Source organism: Bidens hawaiensis, unplaced genomic scaffold, assembly GCF_021521415.1.
Source record: "Bidens hawaiensis isolate Kalapana, Puna unplaced genomic scaffold, B.hawaiensis_p1.1 tig00022487_1, whole genome shotgun sequence".
Taxonomy (NCBI): Eukaryota; Viridiplantae; Streptophyta; class Magnoliopsida; order Asterales; family Asteraceae; genus Bidens; species Bidens hawaiensis.
In genome coordinates this window covers 394,298-413,482 of record NW_027493497.1, presented here as the reverse complement: position 1 = coordinate 413,482, position 19,185 = coordinate 394,298, and the positions used below count along the sequence as shown (strand labels likewise).

Here is a 19,185-nt window from a genome sequence, read left to right as displayed (position 1 = left end):
AATTTTTTATTGGGTGATTCATGATACACTTTGTAAATCAAGCCATGCCTCTCTTCGACTCCAAACATGGAGATTTTTTTTTTATTTTTTTATTCTCATGAGCCATTAATATATACTAAGATAACAAACTAGAGTATATAAAACACAACAAACATGACATGCGGCTTCAAAGTTCAAACTCATTGACATAGCTTATGATAATCCTAAATTCTAATTGCAACTATCAAATTATCCAATCCTTCTAACATTAGACCATGCGTTTTGGTGAGATGAGGGGCGTCACTCCCTGCCTCCTCACCTTATTTAAGTGTTTAAACCATTTCAACCTAAATAAACGAGTGCCAAACCCATCTTCAACTCCTTGGAGTGCTAGTGTAATAAAGAGCAAATGCACTCAAGGTGGTGGGACCACAATTAAAACCAACACATGAGAATAAACCTTTTTAATCCAACCAATATATTTATATTATATATTTATATTATATATTTATATAATGGGTGTTCAAAAGAATTCGAATTCGTATCCGAATTATCCGGAAATTCGAATCCGAACTATCCGAAATTTCGGATATCCGAATCCCGGATATCTAAAAATTCGGATTCGGATTTGAATTCGGATAGCAATTCTGAGGTTTTTCGGATAGTTTGGATATCCAACTATTAAATTTAATATTTTATTATTATTTTTTATGTTAAACTAAATATAAGATATGCATATGAACCCTTAGTTACCTCACAACTTTCATGCCGCTTCCAAACCTCGACTCTTCATCTCCTCCTCGCCGCTTCTGCTTCTGCCTCGCCGTCGTTCGCCGGCAGCCCCAAGTCTTTGACCGTTTCTTGTTAGCCTCTCTTCCATTCTTCGGTCGTCCAGCTCTCGAATAATCTTCGGTTATAACATCAAATTTTATATAAACCAAAATGATTATAAAGTTGGTTAATAGTTAAAGTCTTTCCACTACACTAAGAACAAGCAATTTATAGTGATGCTTGATAGTCACTCCATTGCTTCCAAATAATGTTTTTAGACTGATAAACATAATATACATACTAGTTTTCTAAGAATGCTAAAAACCTTAATTATTTGCACTTCTAAGACAAAGTTGAGGAGTAGACCAGACTCTAAACTCCACCTAAATCCGTTCTTGACTACACATGATTTATGGGTTAGTTAGCTAATGCCCAACCGTCTACGTGACAATAACGTGACATCACTTTTGATTAACTAACCATCATTCACAACACATAGTTTTATGAGACTTATTAATTAAAACAAACATATAATATACATAATAATATATTAAGCAAACATATCTAGTTCTTTTAACACCCCTTCCGATCCAGATAATCACACCTCAATATTATTTTTGTATCTAATCTTCACAAATCACAATCCCCTAGGCATCCAATTGATCCCATTCTTTATCTTATGTTGAAAGTTTGTAAGTTGTAATCGATTTGTCCACCACTTGTTCTGGATAACCCATTTGTCGCCCTAAACGACTAACGCTTTGTTTTGAAGCTAGCAAAAAAAAAAAAAAAGACGATAATAGTCTTTTCTCCAAGCTTTCCATAAGGTGGCATTCTCTTGGAAATAACATTAAAGGGAGTTCTTAATATTTTTTTATCTATATTTTGTAATTGTAAGTTATTATGTGGAATATGTTATTTTAAATCAGTTATATGACAATTTTGAATCCAAATATTTTCATGAACCTATAGAGAAATTAACACACAAGCTTTTCTGCTATTCATTTATCTTGTCTTCAAAATATCAAAAAACATGGTTGGTTAGTGTGAATGTAATAACAAAACGAGTCCCATATGCTAACAACATGTGTCAGGAAATATTTTCCGGTGAGCCCCAATTGTTGTTTAGCTTGCTTTGTCTTCAATTAGCTTTTGGTATAATGACATGAGGTGATGGTTGAGACTTGTGATCTTTATGGTTTCATGCTCGAAACCTAATCCAAGGGATTTTTTTCTTATAATGGTGGATTTCCTTTTTGATATGATAGTATTCGCAGGTGAGTTACAGTTTGAGCGCTAAAATTATGGACGGTTGACATCCATTCCCACTCCTGAGGCGTTATAGTAATTTCAAGCATTTAAAAAAAAACTAGGGATTTACCCCGCGCAACGCGTCGGGGCAGATCGGTTAATTAAAACCATGGTAAAACTCAAGTGTTGGCGGTCCAAACGTTGAAGTGGTAAGTCGACACAAATTCGATCGGTTTCGGTTACGTGCATTATTGCACATGAAGTAAAACAAAAAATAAAACCAAAAAAGTTTATAAAAATTAAGGTGGACCAATAGGGTAGCGTCGGTTGGTAAAACGCGAGCGTTGGTAAAACCCTACCGTTGTCGTTGAGGCGGTGAATCTACGCAAAGTTGGTTGGTGCCTGTCATATTTATCATGGTACCCGAACTGAAACAAAAACAAAAATCGACATTCGGTCGGTTTACGTTTGTTACGTTACTAGAGCTAAAAACAAAGCGTGATGAGTCTACTCGAATTCGATCGACTTGTGTTGCGTTTGTTACGATACCGAAGTTGGTATTCGGTCATATTTTGTTACGTTCATTACTTATAAGAACAAAAACAAAAGTGAATAAGAAAAACAAAGAAAGCACAAAATCAAACCTTATAAGGTGACATCAATGGCCCAATAAGGTCCATGACTTAAAAAACAAACAAAATTTGAAAGGCCTAAAAAAACAATAAAATATTCAAAATGCTTCTTGTGGCACCAACTAGTCACTTTTACTTCTATATAGATAACTAGTTTTAGAGCTCGAGTCACACACGGGATAATTCAAATTATAAAATTATAAGTAAAACAGATAATTACATAGCGTATATGAAAAAGAATGTATTACATCTATACTTGTATCTATACAATGTGTATATAAATTGATTTTATTTATATCACAAAATTATTTTTTTAAATAAACTTAATAAAAAAAATGCTCATGCAAAAACGTACCCGAGAATATTTGTTTATATTGAAAAATTCATTCTCGGTGCCATATATGTATAATTGAAAGACTTTTGGTTATGAAATAATTTCGGAAATAAAGCTTCTTATACGATGGTAGTTCTAACCACTCAGTCTAAATACAAAAGGAGCGTTACCTTTATTAATATATTTATCAATTTACCACTTATTAAAGGAAAGTTGAACATTAAATTATAACAATGGATGTTCTTCAAGAGCTATGTTTTTCTAAACTACACCATGAAAAAGATTTTGACAAGTTTCAGAGGGCTTTTCGACTTTGTCATAACGACAACATAAAAAATAACATGTTAACCAATTCAATTTTGTGAATATTTTGTTTTACTTGATCATAGTTTTCCATAACATGTTTTCCATACAACGTTTTGATCATCATTGAAGGAAAAATTAATGTTGACATAAATATTTCAAAATTGATAAAAGTTAGAAGCATTAATACGCATATGGTGCTATTTTGAAAGTATTCGCAATCTTGTCTTACATTTTAATAGTTGAGAGAAAAATAGTCAGTTTGTCAAATCCCGAACCTTTTGATTATTTTAAAAAATGCCCTTAAAAATAAATTTAAAACCCGAATCATGTTTAAAATTTTAACTTTCATACTTTTGACATTTTAAAGTTAACACTTTGAACCCATAACAAAATTGACGATAAATCTATTTTGCATTCTCAAACTTTTAAAAATACTCAAAATTTTCATTTTTGACCCGTAACAAATTTTGACCTAAATGTAGTTAACTTGTACCAAATAATCTATTTACCGACTTTTGACCCGTAATATCAAATTTAAGTTCCATAAAAAACCCGAAACAATTTTCATTTGAGAAATATGATTTGTTGTTGATTTTTGAAATATGTAGTAAAATAATATGTTAATATTTATATTTATAAAAATATATAGATATTATATATATATAGTGTAAAAGAAAACTGAATAATTATTGATTTTTTACATATATTAGGGTATATTAGTTTTGGAGGGAAAAAATTGTACGAATTAATCAAAACATGACAAGATTTATTTTACAAGAGTAAAGTGCCATTTTCGTCCTTGTGGTTTGACAAATAATGCGAATTTAGTCCAAAAAGTTTATTTTTTGCATATGGACCCTCCATGTTTCTCAATTCTTGCCAATTACATCCAAATCACTAACCTCGTTAAATTTAATCGTTAAGTCAGAGGTAGACATGTCTTTTCACTATTTCTTTATTATATGAGTAAAGTGCCAAAATCGTCCCTGAGGTTTGGTCATATTTCCGAATTTCGTCCAAAAATATTTTTTTTCGCAAATATACCCTCGATTTTTCTCAACCGTTGCCAATTTCATCCAAATTGTTAACTCAGTTGAAATTCAACGTTAACTTATGGGTATTGCTGTCCTTTTACATGTTTGTTTGCATTATTGTTATTATGTGTTTGTTTCAATGTTGTAAAACTCTCAAGTAGGCAGCCGAGTACTCCCCGATTACTCCCCGCCTATATCAAGTACTCTCCGCCTCAGCCGAGTACTCCGTAGGTATTTTTCGAGTAATCCCCGACTACTCCCGAGTACTCGCAACTCCCCAATCGACCGCCTAACGACTTTTACAACCTTGGTTTGTTTGATAACATATATTAGGGATGAGCTTAGTACCGTACCGGTACCAGTACCGAAAATCCCGATCCCGAAAATCGCAAATGTTTGGTACCGGGATGGTACCGGTATTTGAGGTAAAATTAGGGAAATACCGGTAACGTACCCGGTCCCGAAAACTCAAAACCTTGGTACCGACGGTACCAAATCCGGTACCGGTACCGATTTTGCTCATCCCTAACATATACAACATTTCACGATTCCTATGTTTGAATCCAATATATTATCCGTTTGTTTATTCTTCTTTATTTTTAGTCATATAAGGGGTTTAGCTCAGCGTAATAATAATAACAATGTAAACAAATATGTAAAATGACAGAAACACCCCTGAGTTAACATTAAATTTAGACCGAGCTAACAAATTGGACGAAATTGGCAACAGTTGGGAAACATCGAGGGTCTAATTACGAAAAATGGACGAAATTAGCAAATGTGACCAAATCGAGGGTCTAATTGAATTTAAACTGAGTTAACAATTTGGATGAAATTGGCAACGGTTGAGAAAAATCGAGGGTCTATTTGCGAAAAAAATATTTTTGGACGAAATTCGGAAATATGACCAAACCTTAGGGACGATTTTGGCACTGTACTCATATAATAAAAAAAGAGTGAAAAGACATGTCTATCCCTGAGTTAACGATTCAATTTAACGAAGTTAGTGATTTGGATGTAATAGGCAATAATTGGGAAACGTGGAGGGTCCATATACAAAAAATGAACTTTTTGGACTAAATTAGCATTGTTTGACAAACCACAAGGACGAAAATGACACTTTACTCATTTTTACAAGGTAGATTATGCATAATGGCTAAATTTACTCTAGTTTTAAATCATTGTAAGCCTTCATCAGATAACGTAGTCTTTAATATCGGAGTGTTTATATTATTTATAGAGAGAGAAAGAGATAAATAATATGAGGTGAGAGAGAGAAAGAGCGGGTAAATGGGTAGGGCGTTCGTGTACGTGATACTTGGGGGAGGAGTGGCCGCCGGCTACGCAGCTCTTGAGTTCGCAAACAGAGGTGTCGCTCATGTTGAACTCTGCATCATCTCCGACGAACCTGTAATCCATCCTTCATCCTCCTTTTCATCCAATTTCAATACTTCTGTATATTGTGAATTCGTTGATTGTAATTGATCATCGCGTTTCTTGAAATTCATTGTTAATGTTCGGCCTTTTTCTTTCTTGCACGCCAACTGTTTGTTGTTTTGCCTGTTTGTGGAAACTTAGAATTTGCACATTAACTTTGATTTTCATAATGTTTATGGCACTATCAAATGGCACATTGGCACTCCACAACCAAGAAACTCAAACTTTGAAAATTGAAAATTACCGGTAAGAACGTCTGTCTGCCTGGCCAATATCTGGACGACCTTTCGGACTACAGGCGGTCAAACTCTGAAAAAAGTATTTGGTCAAAATGATTGTCCAACCTCACTCGGACGGCCGTTCTAACTATAGATGGTCAAACTTTGAAATTTTTTTGTCATAACGGCCATTCGAGACGGCGTGGCATTAGATGTTCGACGGTTTGTATATAGCTGACCCCTATGTTTATACCATAAATTTATGCAATATCAAATGATGGATGGAACCAAATTTAACTTGGGTTCAACTACCTGTGCATTTTGGAAAGTGTTATAAAGTGGCGAAACTGGCATAACATGGGTTTGAAATATCAATGCTAGTCTGCCTTTCACAGTCACATTGAACTCTGGTTTGGATCCTGCCATTTGCATGCATAGAATTCAACAGTAACATAAATTTGTGTTATACATCAGGTTCGGTTCATCAAATTGTTCGATTGGGTCACGTACTTAACCCTACCCAAACCCAAAGAGCCACCATGATCCGAACCATGAGCCTTGATTTTCTAGCCTGCATGCAATCATGTTTATTTGCCATTTGCTATTATCTCTTTTATTTAAATCCATATTTTCTTTCAAGTCATGTAGTAGTAGTCAAAGGTAGTTTCCTATATTTTAGTGGTAGTTATTTTAATCTCTATGTAAATGTTTAGGATGATGTAATGAAACAGGGCAGAAGATTTATGTTAAAAAAAATTTTTGGTTAATTTTCTCAATGGATTTTGAGTAAAGTTGATTTGTCTATGCTAGCTCGATTTTGGCATCTTGAGTGGTGTTCTTCGACACGGTTTCTTATCCAAAGTGGTGTCTGTATCTTTGGTTAAAAGATCGTAGCCTGACGGTTTATTTCGGTGGTGTATCTGTATCCGAAAACGAGCCGTTGATCTATCCGTTTTTTATTTAATTATTTCAAATTTCTATCCGTTACTGGTGATATTGCTATCAATTTGTGTTAGAACTTTTAGGACAATAATGCATGATAATAAAAGCACATGCAATTCGTGTTTTGATTTACTTAGAGACACATCTTGGTAATCTGCAGGTGGCTCCTTATGAGAGACCTGCGCTCAGCAAAGGTTTTCTACTTCCAGAAGGTATATAATGTTGAATTTTTATTTTATTTTTTTAATTTAAAATCCAATCTTAGTATTTTTTTTTTGAACGACCAACAAACATAGAATGCCTAGGTACTCCGTACGGGGTGACCCAATGGCAAAAAGGCCACCGCCAGCTGGCCCAACCCAGCCGTACGGAGCCCTTAAGCGCCTCCAAGTTATCTCCAGTTCCAGGGAAAACCCACCGCCCGAAGGCCCACTGGTGGTAAGACCCAGATGCCCTCAGGATCGAACTGGAAATCACAAAGATCTCGGTCTTCCTTCATTGAGCCACCCATATCCCCCCAAAGTGTTGTAAGTGGGAATTGAACTTGAGTCTCCATTGAGAAACCCAAGCTCCCTACCACTACACCACATTGGAAGGATATAATCTTAGTATACTTCCATGCAATTTAATCACAAGTTGACTTTATGTTTTGTAATTTTTCTACACAGATCCTGCACGTCTCCCTGCATTCCACACTTGTGTAGGCGCCAAGGAAGAGAGACTAACACCAAAGTGGTACAAGGAACATGGTAGATGTTTTTCATGAATCGGTATCAAGTGCTCTTATACTATGTTTGATGAACAAATGCTGTTACAAATGGACCTGATAATGAAAAGATAAAAACCTAATGCAAAAATATTTCAGGAGTTGAACTGATTCTCAGTACTCGGGTAAAGTCTGCTGATGTAAGACGTAAGACACTAGTAACTTCTGCAGGAGAAACAATCAGCTACAAATATCTTATCATTGCAACAGGTGCTCGGGTACTGAATCTGGTTCTCAAACAATCTTAATTATTATCTGTCTGTTTTTGTTTCTTAAACATCATAAAACAATATTCTGGCTTTGTCATAGGCTTTGAAGCTTGAAGAGTTTGGTGTAAGTGGATCAGATGCTGAAAATGTATGCCATCTGCGTGATTTGGCTGATGCAACCAGGCTTGTTGACGTGATGCAAGCCTCTACTGGCAGCAATGCGGTGGTTATTGGTGGTGGCTACATTGGAATGGAGGTTGCTGCATCCTTGGTTATAAATAAGATTAATGTTACAATGGTGTTTCCTGAGCCACATTGCAGTAAGCGCTTCCATTTTCCAAACCTAATTGTTTTCTTTATACAAGTTGTAGTCAACTTGAAGCACTGCTATTCATCTTTCTAGTGGGCCGTTTATTCACTCCAAAGATTGCAAGTTATTATGAAGAGTTTTATAAATCGAAGGGTGTAAAATTTGTCAAAGGCACAGTTATGTCATCATTTGTTATTAACCCTGAGGGGAAGGTAAATCTCAAAGCTTATTAATTTCATTATTTGTAAATTTTTGCAATTTATTTTATATATATATGTAATAACAAAATTGATTGTATGCAGGTTACAGGAGTTAATCTTAAGGATGGAAGCTATCATCCTGCTGACTTGGTGGTTGTAGGAATTGGAATCCGTCCGAACACAAGTCTATTTGAAGGCCAGCTGACTTTAGAGAAAGGAGGAATCAAAGTAAACAGTCAGTTGCAAACGAGTAATAGCTCTGTGTATGCAGTTGGTGATGTGGCATCATTTCCGGTTAAGATTTTTGGTGAAATCCGACGGCTTGAGCATGTTGATGCTGCCAGAAAATCAGCTCGTCATGCTGTCTCTGCAATAATGGAACCAGATACAACACCCGAATTTGATTACCTGCCATTGTTCTATTCTAGAGTGTTCTCCTTTTCGTGGCAGTTTTATGGAGAAAATTTGGGTGAAGTCGTTTATTTTGGAGATTTTTCAGGAACTAGTTTTGGTGCTTATTGGGTCCACGATGGTCATCTAGTTGGATCTTTCCTGGAAGGCGGGAGTAAAGAAGAGTATGAGGCAATAGCTAAAGTGACGAGGCTCAAACCGGTGATTGATGATTTGAGTGAGCTCGAGATGCAGGGTCTAGGATATGTGGTGGCGTTGAGCCAGAAACCATCGGTAGTGCCGATAGCGAATGTGGGTGGTTCGACGTCGATGGTTGTTTTAGAGAAACCGGTGTACCCTTGGCATGCAGCATCTGGGGTGGTGGCGGCGGCGTCGATAGCTGCATTTGCTTATTGGTATGGAAGAAGACGCCGGCGATGGTGAGTGTTATGGTTCAATGTCTTGTGCAATCTCACTAAAAGGTTTGCAGAACACAAATACTCATGTACTAAGACTTATATACATAACATAATCATTGTTATTCTATTTTTTATACTATTGGCGTTTATGTAAACATGCTACATTTTTTCACCAATAACAAACCATGGAACCGCAGGTTTAAATCTAACTAGGAACTACCACATGAGTTTGTGTAAGTCTTATATCAAATGTTTATAGTTTGAATCTTAAATGCAATAATCATGAAACCTCATAGTAACTATTAATCTTTATCTGAATGATAAATTTTGTAATAAGATATGTTATAAATGTTCCAACAAATATTGGAATGAAAGCACGCTTATGTATGTATTGATAACTTGCAACAAATTTATGTCTAATGTTTTCCGTACCCGTAAACAAGTCGATGGCCTTATTGGTTCGCCGACATGACTATAGAACTAAATGACGTCATAACTAAAATTTGAAAATATTTAAATGATACACAAAATTTAAATACTATAAAAATGAAATTTAATAAAAATATTTTATTATTTAGCTCTATTAAAAAATAAAACAAATATCATATTTTCTTGATGGAACGAATAGAAAAATAACAAAAGGTAGTTCTTGAAAAACAATATATAAACCTCAATTAAATCTTTTACTAGATCATACGTCTAGGTGTTTATTATATTAGGTCTAGCTGATGATTTGGTGTATGCCCTTATGTGGAATCTAGTTTCTCCTACTTAGTTGGAGGCTAGTCACTTGTTAGTCTCCTTTTAAATGTTAATAAAAGTTGTTCCTTCAATAAAAAGAAAAATAGATCATACGTTCAAATCTCATAAGTTACTAAAGTTAAGAGAATTAAAAGAATAAAACAAAATTCGAACCGGCTCACAAGGGTTTGAACGGTTGAACCTATCAGCGACCCCGATCCGACTAGTCCGGCCATATGAAAACATTACGGGTGTTTGTTTTTTAAAAAAGATTAAATACTAGGGTGTTTTCTGAAAATAACCGAAAAATTAAATTGACGCCGATAAGCAGTTTATCAAAAATCAACCAAACCTGTAATGGCTTCTTCTACTCTCTCTACAGTGACTCTACGCTCCTTATCTTATCCTCCACGCGCCACCACCACCACTACTCACTTTCCCACCAAACAAACCCTAGAATTCGGCCTCCGAACCTCCAAACTCCACATTCCTCCGTGCCGTGGCAGAGGAGAAAGTCGTCCAGCTAGGCGATGAAATCTCGAACCTAACCCTAGCTCAGGCACAGTCTCTGGTCGAGTACCTTCAGGACAAGCTCGGAGTCACCGCCGCATCCTTCGCTCCTGCCGCCGTCGTCGCCGCACCTGGTGGCGCCGGAGCGGAGGCGGCTGAGGCCGTGGAGGAGAAGACGGAGTTCGATGTGGTGATTGATGATGTTCCGAGTAATGCGAGAATTGCGACGATTAAAGCCGTTAGAGGCTTGACGAGCCTGGCGCTGAAGGAGGCGAAAGAGCTGATTGAAGGACTGCCGAAGAAGTTCAAGGAAGGCGTGTCGAGAGACGAAGCCGAAGACGCGAAGAAGCAGCTTGAAGAAGCTGGAGCTAAGGTTTCTATTGTTTAAATTACCAGTTTCTGTTTTATACTTTCCTAATGCAATGTGTTTTTAGTTGTTCTGTTTTGTAGTTAAAAATTATCATATTTCGCTCTGATAACTTGTTCGCTGATTGTTTATGTTCTCCATGAACATCTTCAATATGTGTTTGGACCAATACTAGATGATTGATAACTAAGGACTCATAGGCTCATAGCATATATTACAGAACATACCACGACTCACTCAGCGCCCTACCGCATAACTTTTAACTAAGCTTGATTATGGTTCTTCGTTGATTTAGGGAGTTTAGTAACTTATTCGGCTCACCAACAGGGGCAAGTATTTCTGGCTGATTGTAGGTTTGAGTACAGAACCTAGTACGAAAGTTTGTTCTTAAATCAAATTCAAATTCAAGTATTCAACCTCGTTCTCAACGCCAACTGCCGCTAAACCTTGGACTGTTCTTTCGAGTTCTTTATTCTTTAACAACCACTGGAAATGCATGCTTAAGACATACATCAGTTTTCATTAGTAAGTTCTGTCTTATACATATAAAACAATTTAGAACATACTTTGAATCACTAAAGAGCTCATTGCAAATGATATATCAGATTTGACTAGTGTGATTCTATGAGGCTCAATATATTAACATGCTATACAAATATATAAGTTTGAATATTTTTTTATAAAGATTACTAGTTTCTTATTTATAGTTATATTTACTTACAAGCATCAACACTTTTGAGGTTCTAATTGAACCTAAAATTAGAAATCTCACTGTTGCATACAGCCAGCCATACATATAAACAAGTCATCTCCAGCAAACCCCAAACACTAGAGAGTACCAACACTAATGAAATAATTATAAAATCTAATATCAAATTTTTACCAAAAAGACAACGTTGACACTTCCTAGCTCCCCATTTTTTACATGAATTTGGAATCCACAACTGGTTTGATGATGAACAAGGCTAATGGAGCCCAATGAACACTTGAGAACACACATAATTTGCTTGGAAATGATCTCAAAACTTGTCTTTGATGATCTCAGAAGCTAAAATGAAGTGTTTTGTTGGAAAACTCGCTCGTTAAAGCTATATTTCCTTAACAACATCAACACTTTTAGGTTCTAATTGAGCTAAAATGATAATTACGTCTCTCTTTAACTTTGCCTCAACCCCCAAACACTAAAATTTCCTTTTCGCCATATTTAACCTTCTTTATTATATGTTCGTCAAAAAAGGAAGTGTTAGAAGAAGATAACAGCCTTAGATTATAAATCATTGTAATTCAAGACACCGGAAGTTAACATGATTAAACTACACGAACTACTCTAAAGATTGAAGATTCATCATATTTTTTACACACAAGAACAAATTCGTCTTACTTCACATATATTTGAGATGGTTGAAGTTTTGTTGTTGAAAAGTTAGTTCTTACGAGCCCTTCAGGTACTCCAACCGGTAGATAATAATAGATTGTGCAACACCTTTTTGTATAGTGTAGGGTTAGCCATTTGCATGGCTAGAATGCTTTCGAATGAATGGCAAGCAGGGGGGGTCGAATCTTAACCCAGGAACGTATATGTGACGAAATGGAGTTTGCAAATCCACTAATTACCAGTAGATGATCAGCAGTTTTAGGTTTGAATTGATGTTCATACCTCTCCTTGAGTGTCTTAGACCAGTGGCGGATCCGGAACTTTTATTTAGTGGGTTCACTGATTTAAATGCTTTCATTTTATACAACTAGCCATAAAAATTTTCGTGTCGGTTCGAAGGTTTGGTTCGGTTCAGCGGTTCGGGCCGGGTAAAGTTCATTACATTACATAAATACGATAAATTAACCAAAACAAAGATCGTCATAGAAACGAAAACATACATGATAAAGATACGATTGTCTTTTTAAACTAAAACACTACCTATAGTTGTTCTCTACGAGTTCATCAAATATCTTTTTTATTACTTCTGCTGCAAAACAATTACAAATCTCTTTTTGAATTGATGGAGTCGTCATTTAGTTATTCCCCGGAGCATTACTTAGTATAACTTTACCAATTTCTTCAGTTATGATTCCAAATATTTTTAAAAGCTCTATGAAATGTCCTCTATAAAGAGATGTTTCAGACTCATTATGAATTCAACAATCCTTTAGCAACTATAAACGAAGCACTTAATCGGATTCAATAGTCTTTTTTGTTTTTATCAGTTTTTTTTATCAAGTGCAAGATGTACATATTGAGCTTGATTGAGTAAGTCTTCTCCTTTTTTTCATGCTTGGTCATGTAAACTATTGTATCTTCCGGCATTAGTAGTCTTGAGATTCTATGCCAACACCGTACCCCACCACTCACAAAAGCATCATTGTGTCCAACTTCCTTAAACAAGTAACAATATAAGCAATGCACGTTATCCGTTTTGACACTATATTCTAACTGATTTCCATGTCCTTGTGTGTACCAATCCTTATTAAAACGTCTTAGCTTACCACAAAAATCAGTTTGTGGAAACTCATGCTCTGTTGGTTGACATGGACCTCTAAGCAAATATGTTCGTCTAATTTCATCTTTTTGACTTGGATGATAAGATGAAATTGGTTTTCTTTATGAAGGATCCCACGAAAGATCATCCAAATCTATTCTTGAGGGTTGTTTACTACTTGAAGATAACGATTGAACGTTTGACAGTTCACTTTGGAAATGTCTCTTAATATTCACAATGCCTACAAATCAAATTAAAACATTCACTAATTGTCTGGTCCAATTAACAAATTTCCCAGAATCAATCCTTCTAATTCTAATTTCAATAAATAAATAAAAATACTTGAAGCAAAACATGAAAATAATTAATTACCTTACCCCCAAAGACTTAAGGACTGAACATAAGGGTGGAGAATAGAATTGAAGTGGTGAGGTTGTTGCTGTTTTGATATGGAGTCTGACTTGTAGGCTGCGATGTGGGTGGGGGTAAAGAAGTAAAAGGCCTAATGCTAAAAATTAAATAGAACTAGCGTTGGCAGGGAGTTTCAAAACCGAGTTCACCCAGTTCGAAGGATTCAAAGGAGGAGTGTTTACCACCACAACAAGGCTTCAGAATGTCTAGAGATTCACTCTCAAATTATATGTGGGTTCACTCTCATAACTTATGTAAGGCCACGTTTCCGGTAACCCTACTTTGGTGTTGGATTTACTCATAAACACAGTTCTAAAATTAGAGTAAATTAAAAACTTCGCGGAATAATTAAAAACTTCCAACATCACATTACAAAACATTCATTCTTGTCTTAACATATAAATTGTCTTTTCATAAATAATTAATTAAAACAGTCATAACACTTCATCATGGATGCCAGTCTCTTCAGTCCATGCCCTGTGTCCCTCCTTAAGCCAGCTGCCTTAACCTATTTGCCTGCGTGCATACTAAAAGTCAGCTACGCTGAGTGAGTTCTAGTTAATCAATTAACATACAATACATTCATACCCTTACTCGTACGCGTCCGAAGATACGTATTCATACCTTAGTTTTCTATTACTCCTTTCATATATACCATATATACATGCATACGTACTTACATACTTTCTTTCATAAAACCCTATGGTATACCATAAGCTATTCTACATTAAACATCACAGATATTGTAAGGGTCTGGTCCCTATCATCACAGATATTATAAGGGTCTGGTCCCTACTGCCTCGAATAACCATACATTTATCATACGTGCATATTTTACCTGTCTCATGTATATAATAGTATATATATATATATGCTCATTCATACTATCATTATATAGTAATAACATCCAATACATAGTCATACACGTATCATACACTTATCAATTAAGTAAATGTATTAACTATCACATGGGAGTATGCACACAGCCCCGAAAACATTTCAAAGAGAAATGGGGCTAGAACTCACCTGGAGTCGATTTCTCTCGCCGTTAATGGTAATTCCTTTCTTTAGTTGTCCACGGCTAATTGTACAATACATTACGCGTGTCAATTATCTATTACCACAACTTCCTACATCTAAATTTATGAAACCCTCAACTAACGGGGGTCCGGGGGCAGCGCCCTTGGTAACGGGGTCTAGGGGCGGCAGCCCCTAGCAGGGTCCAAGGGGCAGCGCCCCTGGCTGGGGTTGATTTCATGAAATTTCGTGAAATTTCGCATGGGAATTTAATTTCATGAAATTTTATTTTCATTAACAGTCCTTTAACAAAAACGCATCAGAAAATTAATTTCATGAAATTTCGCATGGGAATTTCGCTTTGCATGCTTTTTCGCTTCGCATGGAACTTTTTCGCTTCGCGTGGTCATGCGATGATAAATAACCTTTTTCGCTTCGCATGGCTGTGCGAAAATTTTCCTTTTCTTCGTTTTTACCATTTTAAAGCCATTTCCCGACACATTCTGACCCCATGCACCTGATCCTGAACCCATATCTCTCATAGTCCAACGCCACCTTTTCACCTTAAAGTGCACCCAAGAGGTTATAACTTACCAAGTTTATATTTTTCTTACATTTTACAACCTGATCTATCATTATATCTGTTTGCATGACGATTCTAACTATAAAACTTAACCATTTAAACCGAAACCCACCTTTTGCTTCGGGTTCGAGTTCAGATCTGGACAATACGTAGATCTGGACGTGATTCTTGTTGTTTGATGATGTTAAACACGAGATTCCACCCTTCTTTGGCTTGGATTTTAAATCCGAGTGCTAGAGAGAGATTATGTGTGTGTTTCTTCAGTGTGTGTGTGTGTGTGTGTGTGTGTGTTTGGATGAGAAAAGAAAAGAAAGGAAGAAGTGGTTGGGTTTATATAGAGGGGGTTTCATGGGTCCCACCACCCATTCCCAATTCCTACTCCAAATATTATCAAAATACTTAACCCACGACTAACTTAACGACACACAGTTAATAACAAACTTTCTATTATGTATTATTTAACAAAGTTGGATGTTACAACTTATATAGGTATTCTATATAAATTTTGAAACTCACTGGGTTCTCGTGACACCGTACCTAACTATGTAGATCCACCCCTGTCTTAGACGATGCGATTCTTTCTACGTTATGAAATCCAATTTATCCACTGCTGAGCATAATTGACGTGGTTAAAGCCCCATTCAATTTTTTTTTACCATTATGAGCGAGTGACCCGAGAATTCTAGTCGTCCCCCGACCACACCCACTTATCCTTCTAGATTCCAATATTTTTTTCATGATTATCTTTCTTTGCATTCTAAACGATGCTTATTTATATTCTCTTATTCAGTATTTAGTAAACTAGTTTTATACCCGGATATCAGGACGTCTAACGTCATGACTATCTTTCTTTGCATTTTAAACGAAAAGAGAATTTGTTTATTAACTTCAAAGATTTCTCTGATGATTTTACTTAATTGTTTTACAGCGTGTGAAATCATGGCAATCTGTTATATCCAGCCCTCGTTTTGTTAAAGCTCACTTGAACCATGCTGGCAAGAGTGATCGTGACAATGATGAACTTGGACACAGAAGGAGCTGTTTACATCATAGCATAATAACCAAACTACCCCTAGCATATTCGATCAGCTACGAACAACAAATTATGCACTAACAAAAATATAAATAAAATAATAAAAAAAACCCGCAAAAGACACAATGTCAAGAAGAAAGACACAATGACGAAAATAAACAAATTAAAAACACAATGATAAATAAAAAAATACACAATAGATCGCAAAATATAACACAACTAGCTGTAGAGCCCGTTTAACACATGGGATGATCCAAATTATCAAATTACAAGTAAAGCAAAAAATTACATAACGTATATGCTTATATCTACACTATGTGTACATAAATTGATTTTATTTATATCGGAAAATGATTTTTTATAAATGAACTTAATAAAAAAATGCACTTGCAAAAATCGTGCCCGAGAACGCTCCTTTGATTGAAAATTTCATTCTCGATATCATACATGTATAATTAAAAGAATTTCGGTTATGAACCGAATTCGGGAAGAAGACTTCTCATACAATATTAGTTTTGACCACTTAGCATAAATACAGATGGAGCGTTACCTTTACTGATATATTAATCAATTTACCACCCATAGAAGGAAATGAGACCATTAAATTGTAACGATGGATGTTCTTCAAAAACTATATTTTTCTGAGCTACACAATGAAAAGGAGTTTGATAAGTTTTAGGGGCTTCTCGACTTTGCCATAATGACAACATGACAAATAACATGTTAACCCATTCAACTTTTTGAATATTTTGCTTTAATTAAGCATAGTTTTGCATGACGTGCTTCCCATACAACGTTCTGATCACCATTAAAGGAAAAGTTAATGTTGACACAAATGTTTCAAATTTGGTAAAAGTTATAAGCATTGATAGGCTTGGGGTTGACATGTCGGAAGTGTTCGCTCTCTTTTCTTAAATTTTAATAGTCAAGGAAAAAATAGTCAAGTAACCAAATCTCAGACCTTTTGATTGTTTTCAGACATGCCCTTGAAAATAAATTTGAAACCCGAATCATGTTATTTAAAATTCTAACTTTCATTCTTTTGACATTTTCAAGTCAACACTTTGAACCCGTAACAAATTTGACGTTAAGTCTATTTGCATTCTCAAACTTTTAACAATACCCAGATTTCCCATTTTTGAGCCGTAACCAATTTTGAAACAAATGTAGTTAACTTGTACAAAACAATTTATTTACCAACTTTTGACCCGTAAAAATCAAATTTAAGTTCCACAAAAACCCCGAAATAATCCTTAATAAAAAAACCAAGAAATTAAATATGATAAACTTTGTTATATATGAAAATGATTGGCATATACTATCCTTACATAGATTACTAAATTAACCAAAAATAAATAAATAAAATAAATCGATAGATTTAAAGCATATACTTATAATTTATAAATTTATATGACAATTTACAATAACAAAAATAATAGATCAATGGATTGATTTAAAAAAAATGAATCGACTTTTAAGCATATATTTATAATTTAATGATTAAAAAATTGTTTTTTAAAATGAAAGCATATTTGAGTTTTGTTTTTCTTTACAATCTTGAACAATATTTGCGTAGTATAATATGTTAATGATAACATTTGAAAATATATTATTTTTAATATTTAACAAACATGGTTTTTTGTTGATTTTTGGATTTCAAAAGGATTTTGAAATATATAGTATAGATATAATATAAATAGAGTATAAAAGGAAAGTGAATAGTTATTTATCTATGACATATATTATGACAATTAAGATCTTATTATTTTAAGGGAAAAAGTTGTGAGGTTTAACCAAAAAGTGATACGTGGTACAATTATTTTCTTTTATTAGAAGAGTAGGATACCGAGCAAAATATAACTCAATGATGAGTAATATAACATAATATCAAGAAAAAAAAGACATGATGTAAAACAATGATACAATCAATTACGAAAATAAACTAAAAACAATGATAAACAAAAAGACACAATAATTATTTTCCTTCAACGTTATTGTTTTTTTTTAATTTTTAATTTTGTTTAGAACGAAGAAGACATGAGAAACACTTTTGTTTTTTTACTTGTTTTATTTTATTTTTAAATTTTGAGTAATAATTTTTTATTAATTTTTTAAGATGTTTTTTTGTACTCACAAATCATTCTCACGCTTTTCTTTTTTGTTCCCAATTGTATAATAATTTGACCCTACATTTTTAAGCTACCTATTTTTTATTTCTAAGCAATGTAAAATACACATTGACATACTACTCTTGATATATGACGACCTTCTGTAGGCTTAAACAAATCTAACTATATATTAAAGCAACATGATTTTTTCAAATGACATCATTCTAGGGCTTCCACATAGGATGCCACATAGATGCCATATGAGTAGTTTCCTATTTTATTATCTCTTCTTCCAAACACAATATGGAGCATGAACCCGTTTGGTTATGTTATAACCCATGACCCGGTTTCTCTTCACATACAACCTGCTTCATATGAAGATAACATTTTGTAAAATTTTTGAAAAATAAATTATTGTGTGATACAAGTCTCAAACCCAAGACCTTATGTTTCAAACAAAAGATGCTTACCAACTCCACTTAAGTAGTTATTGTGTTGAATTTCTTGACTTCTAAATGATATATTGTTAATTCACTTATAATTAATGTATTACATATAACAATTTTTTTATTTTTATTATATTTTTCACCCGTGTGGAACACGGGCCCTAACCTAGTAATACATTGAGGCGATAAAAGGAAAATTTTCTAAAATAGGCCATTTGAGGAGAGAGTCTCAAAATAGACCACAAGTTTCAAGACTTTCATCAGTAATCCACCGAAACCTATCTCTGTCGTGACATT

General features: G+C 34.7%; 1 protein-coding gene and 1 pseudogene across 1 annotated transcript; both read left to right on the top strand.

The window, feature by feature from the left end:
• Positions 1 to 6,998: 6,998 nt before the first annotated feature.
• On the top strand, positions 6,999 to 9,223 carry LOC143565615 (monodehydroascorbate reductase 4, peroxisomal-like). The gene is made up of 6 exons (XM_077052541.1): positions 6,999 to 7,116; positions 7,573 to 7,653; positions 7,770 to 7,888; positions 7,980 to 8,199; positions 8,283 to 8,401; positions 8,492 to 9,223. The coding sequence occupies exons 1-6, from the start codon at positions 6,999 to 7,001 to the stop codon at positions 9,221 to 9,223; spliced, it is 1,389 nt and encodes a 462-aa protein (XP_076908656.1).
• Positions 9,224 to 10,296: 1,073 nt separating this feature from the next.
• LOC143565603 (large ribosomal subunit protein bL12c-like) lies at positions 10,297 to 10,954 on the top strand (annotated as a pseudogene).
• Positions 10,955 to 19,185: the final 8,231 nt, after the last annotated feature.

What these genes read in the sequence shown, in the direction of transcription:
- LOC143565615 (XM_077052541.1), top strand. Translation starts at nt 6,999, where the DNA reads ATGATAATAAAAGCACATGCAATTCGTGTTTTGATTTACTTAGAGACA. An exon ending in TCATTGCAACAGGTGCTCGG is followed by an intron (nt 7,889 to 7,979) that starts GTACTGAATCTG and finishes GCTTTGTCATAG; the next exon opens with GCTTTGAAGCTTGAAGAGTT. An exon ending in TTATTAACCCTGAGGGGAAG is followed by an intron (nt 8,402 to 8,491) that starts GTAAATCTCAAA and finishes GATTGTATGCAG; the next exon opens with GTTACAGGAGTTAATCTTAA.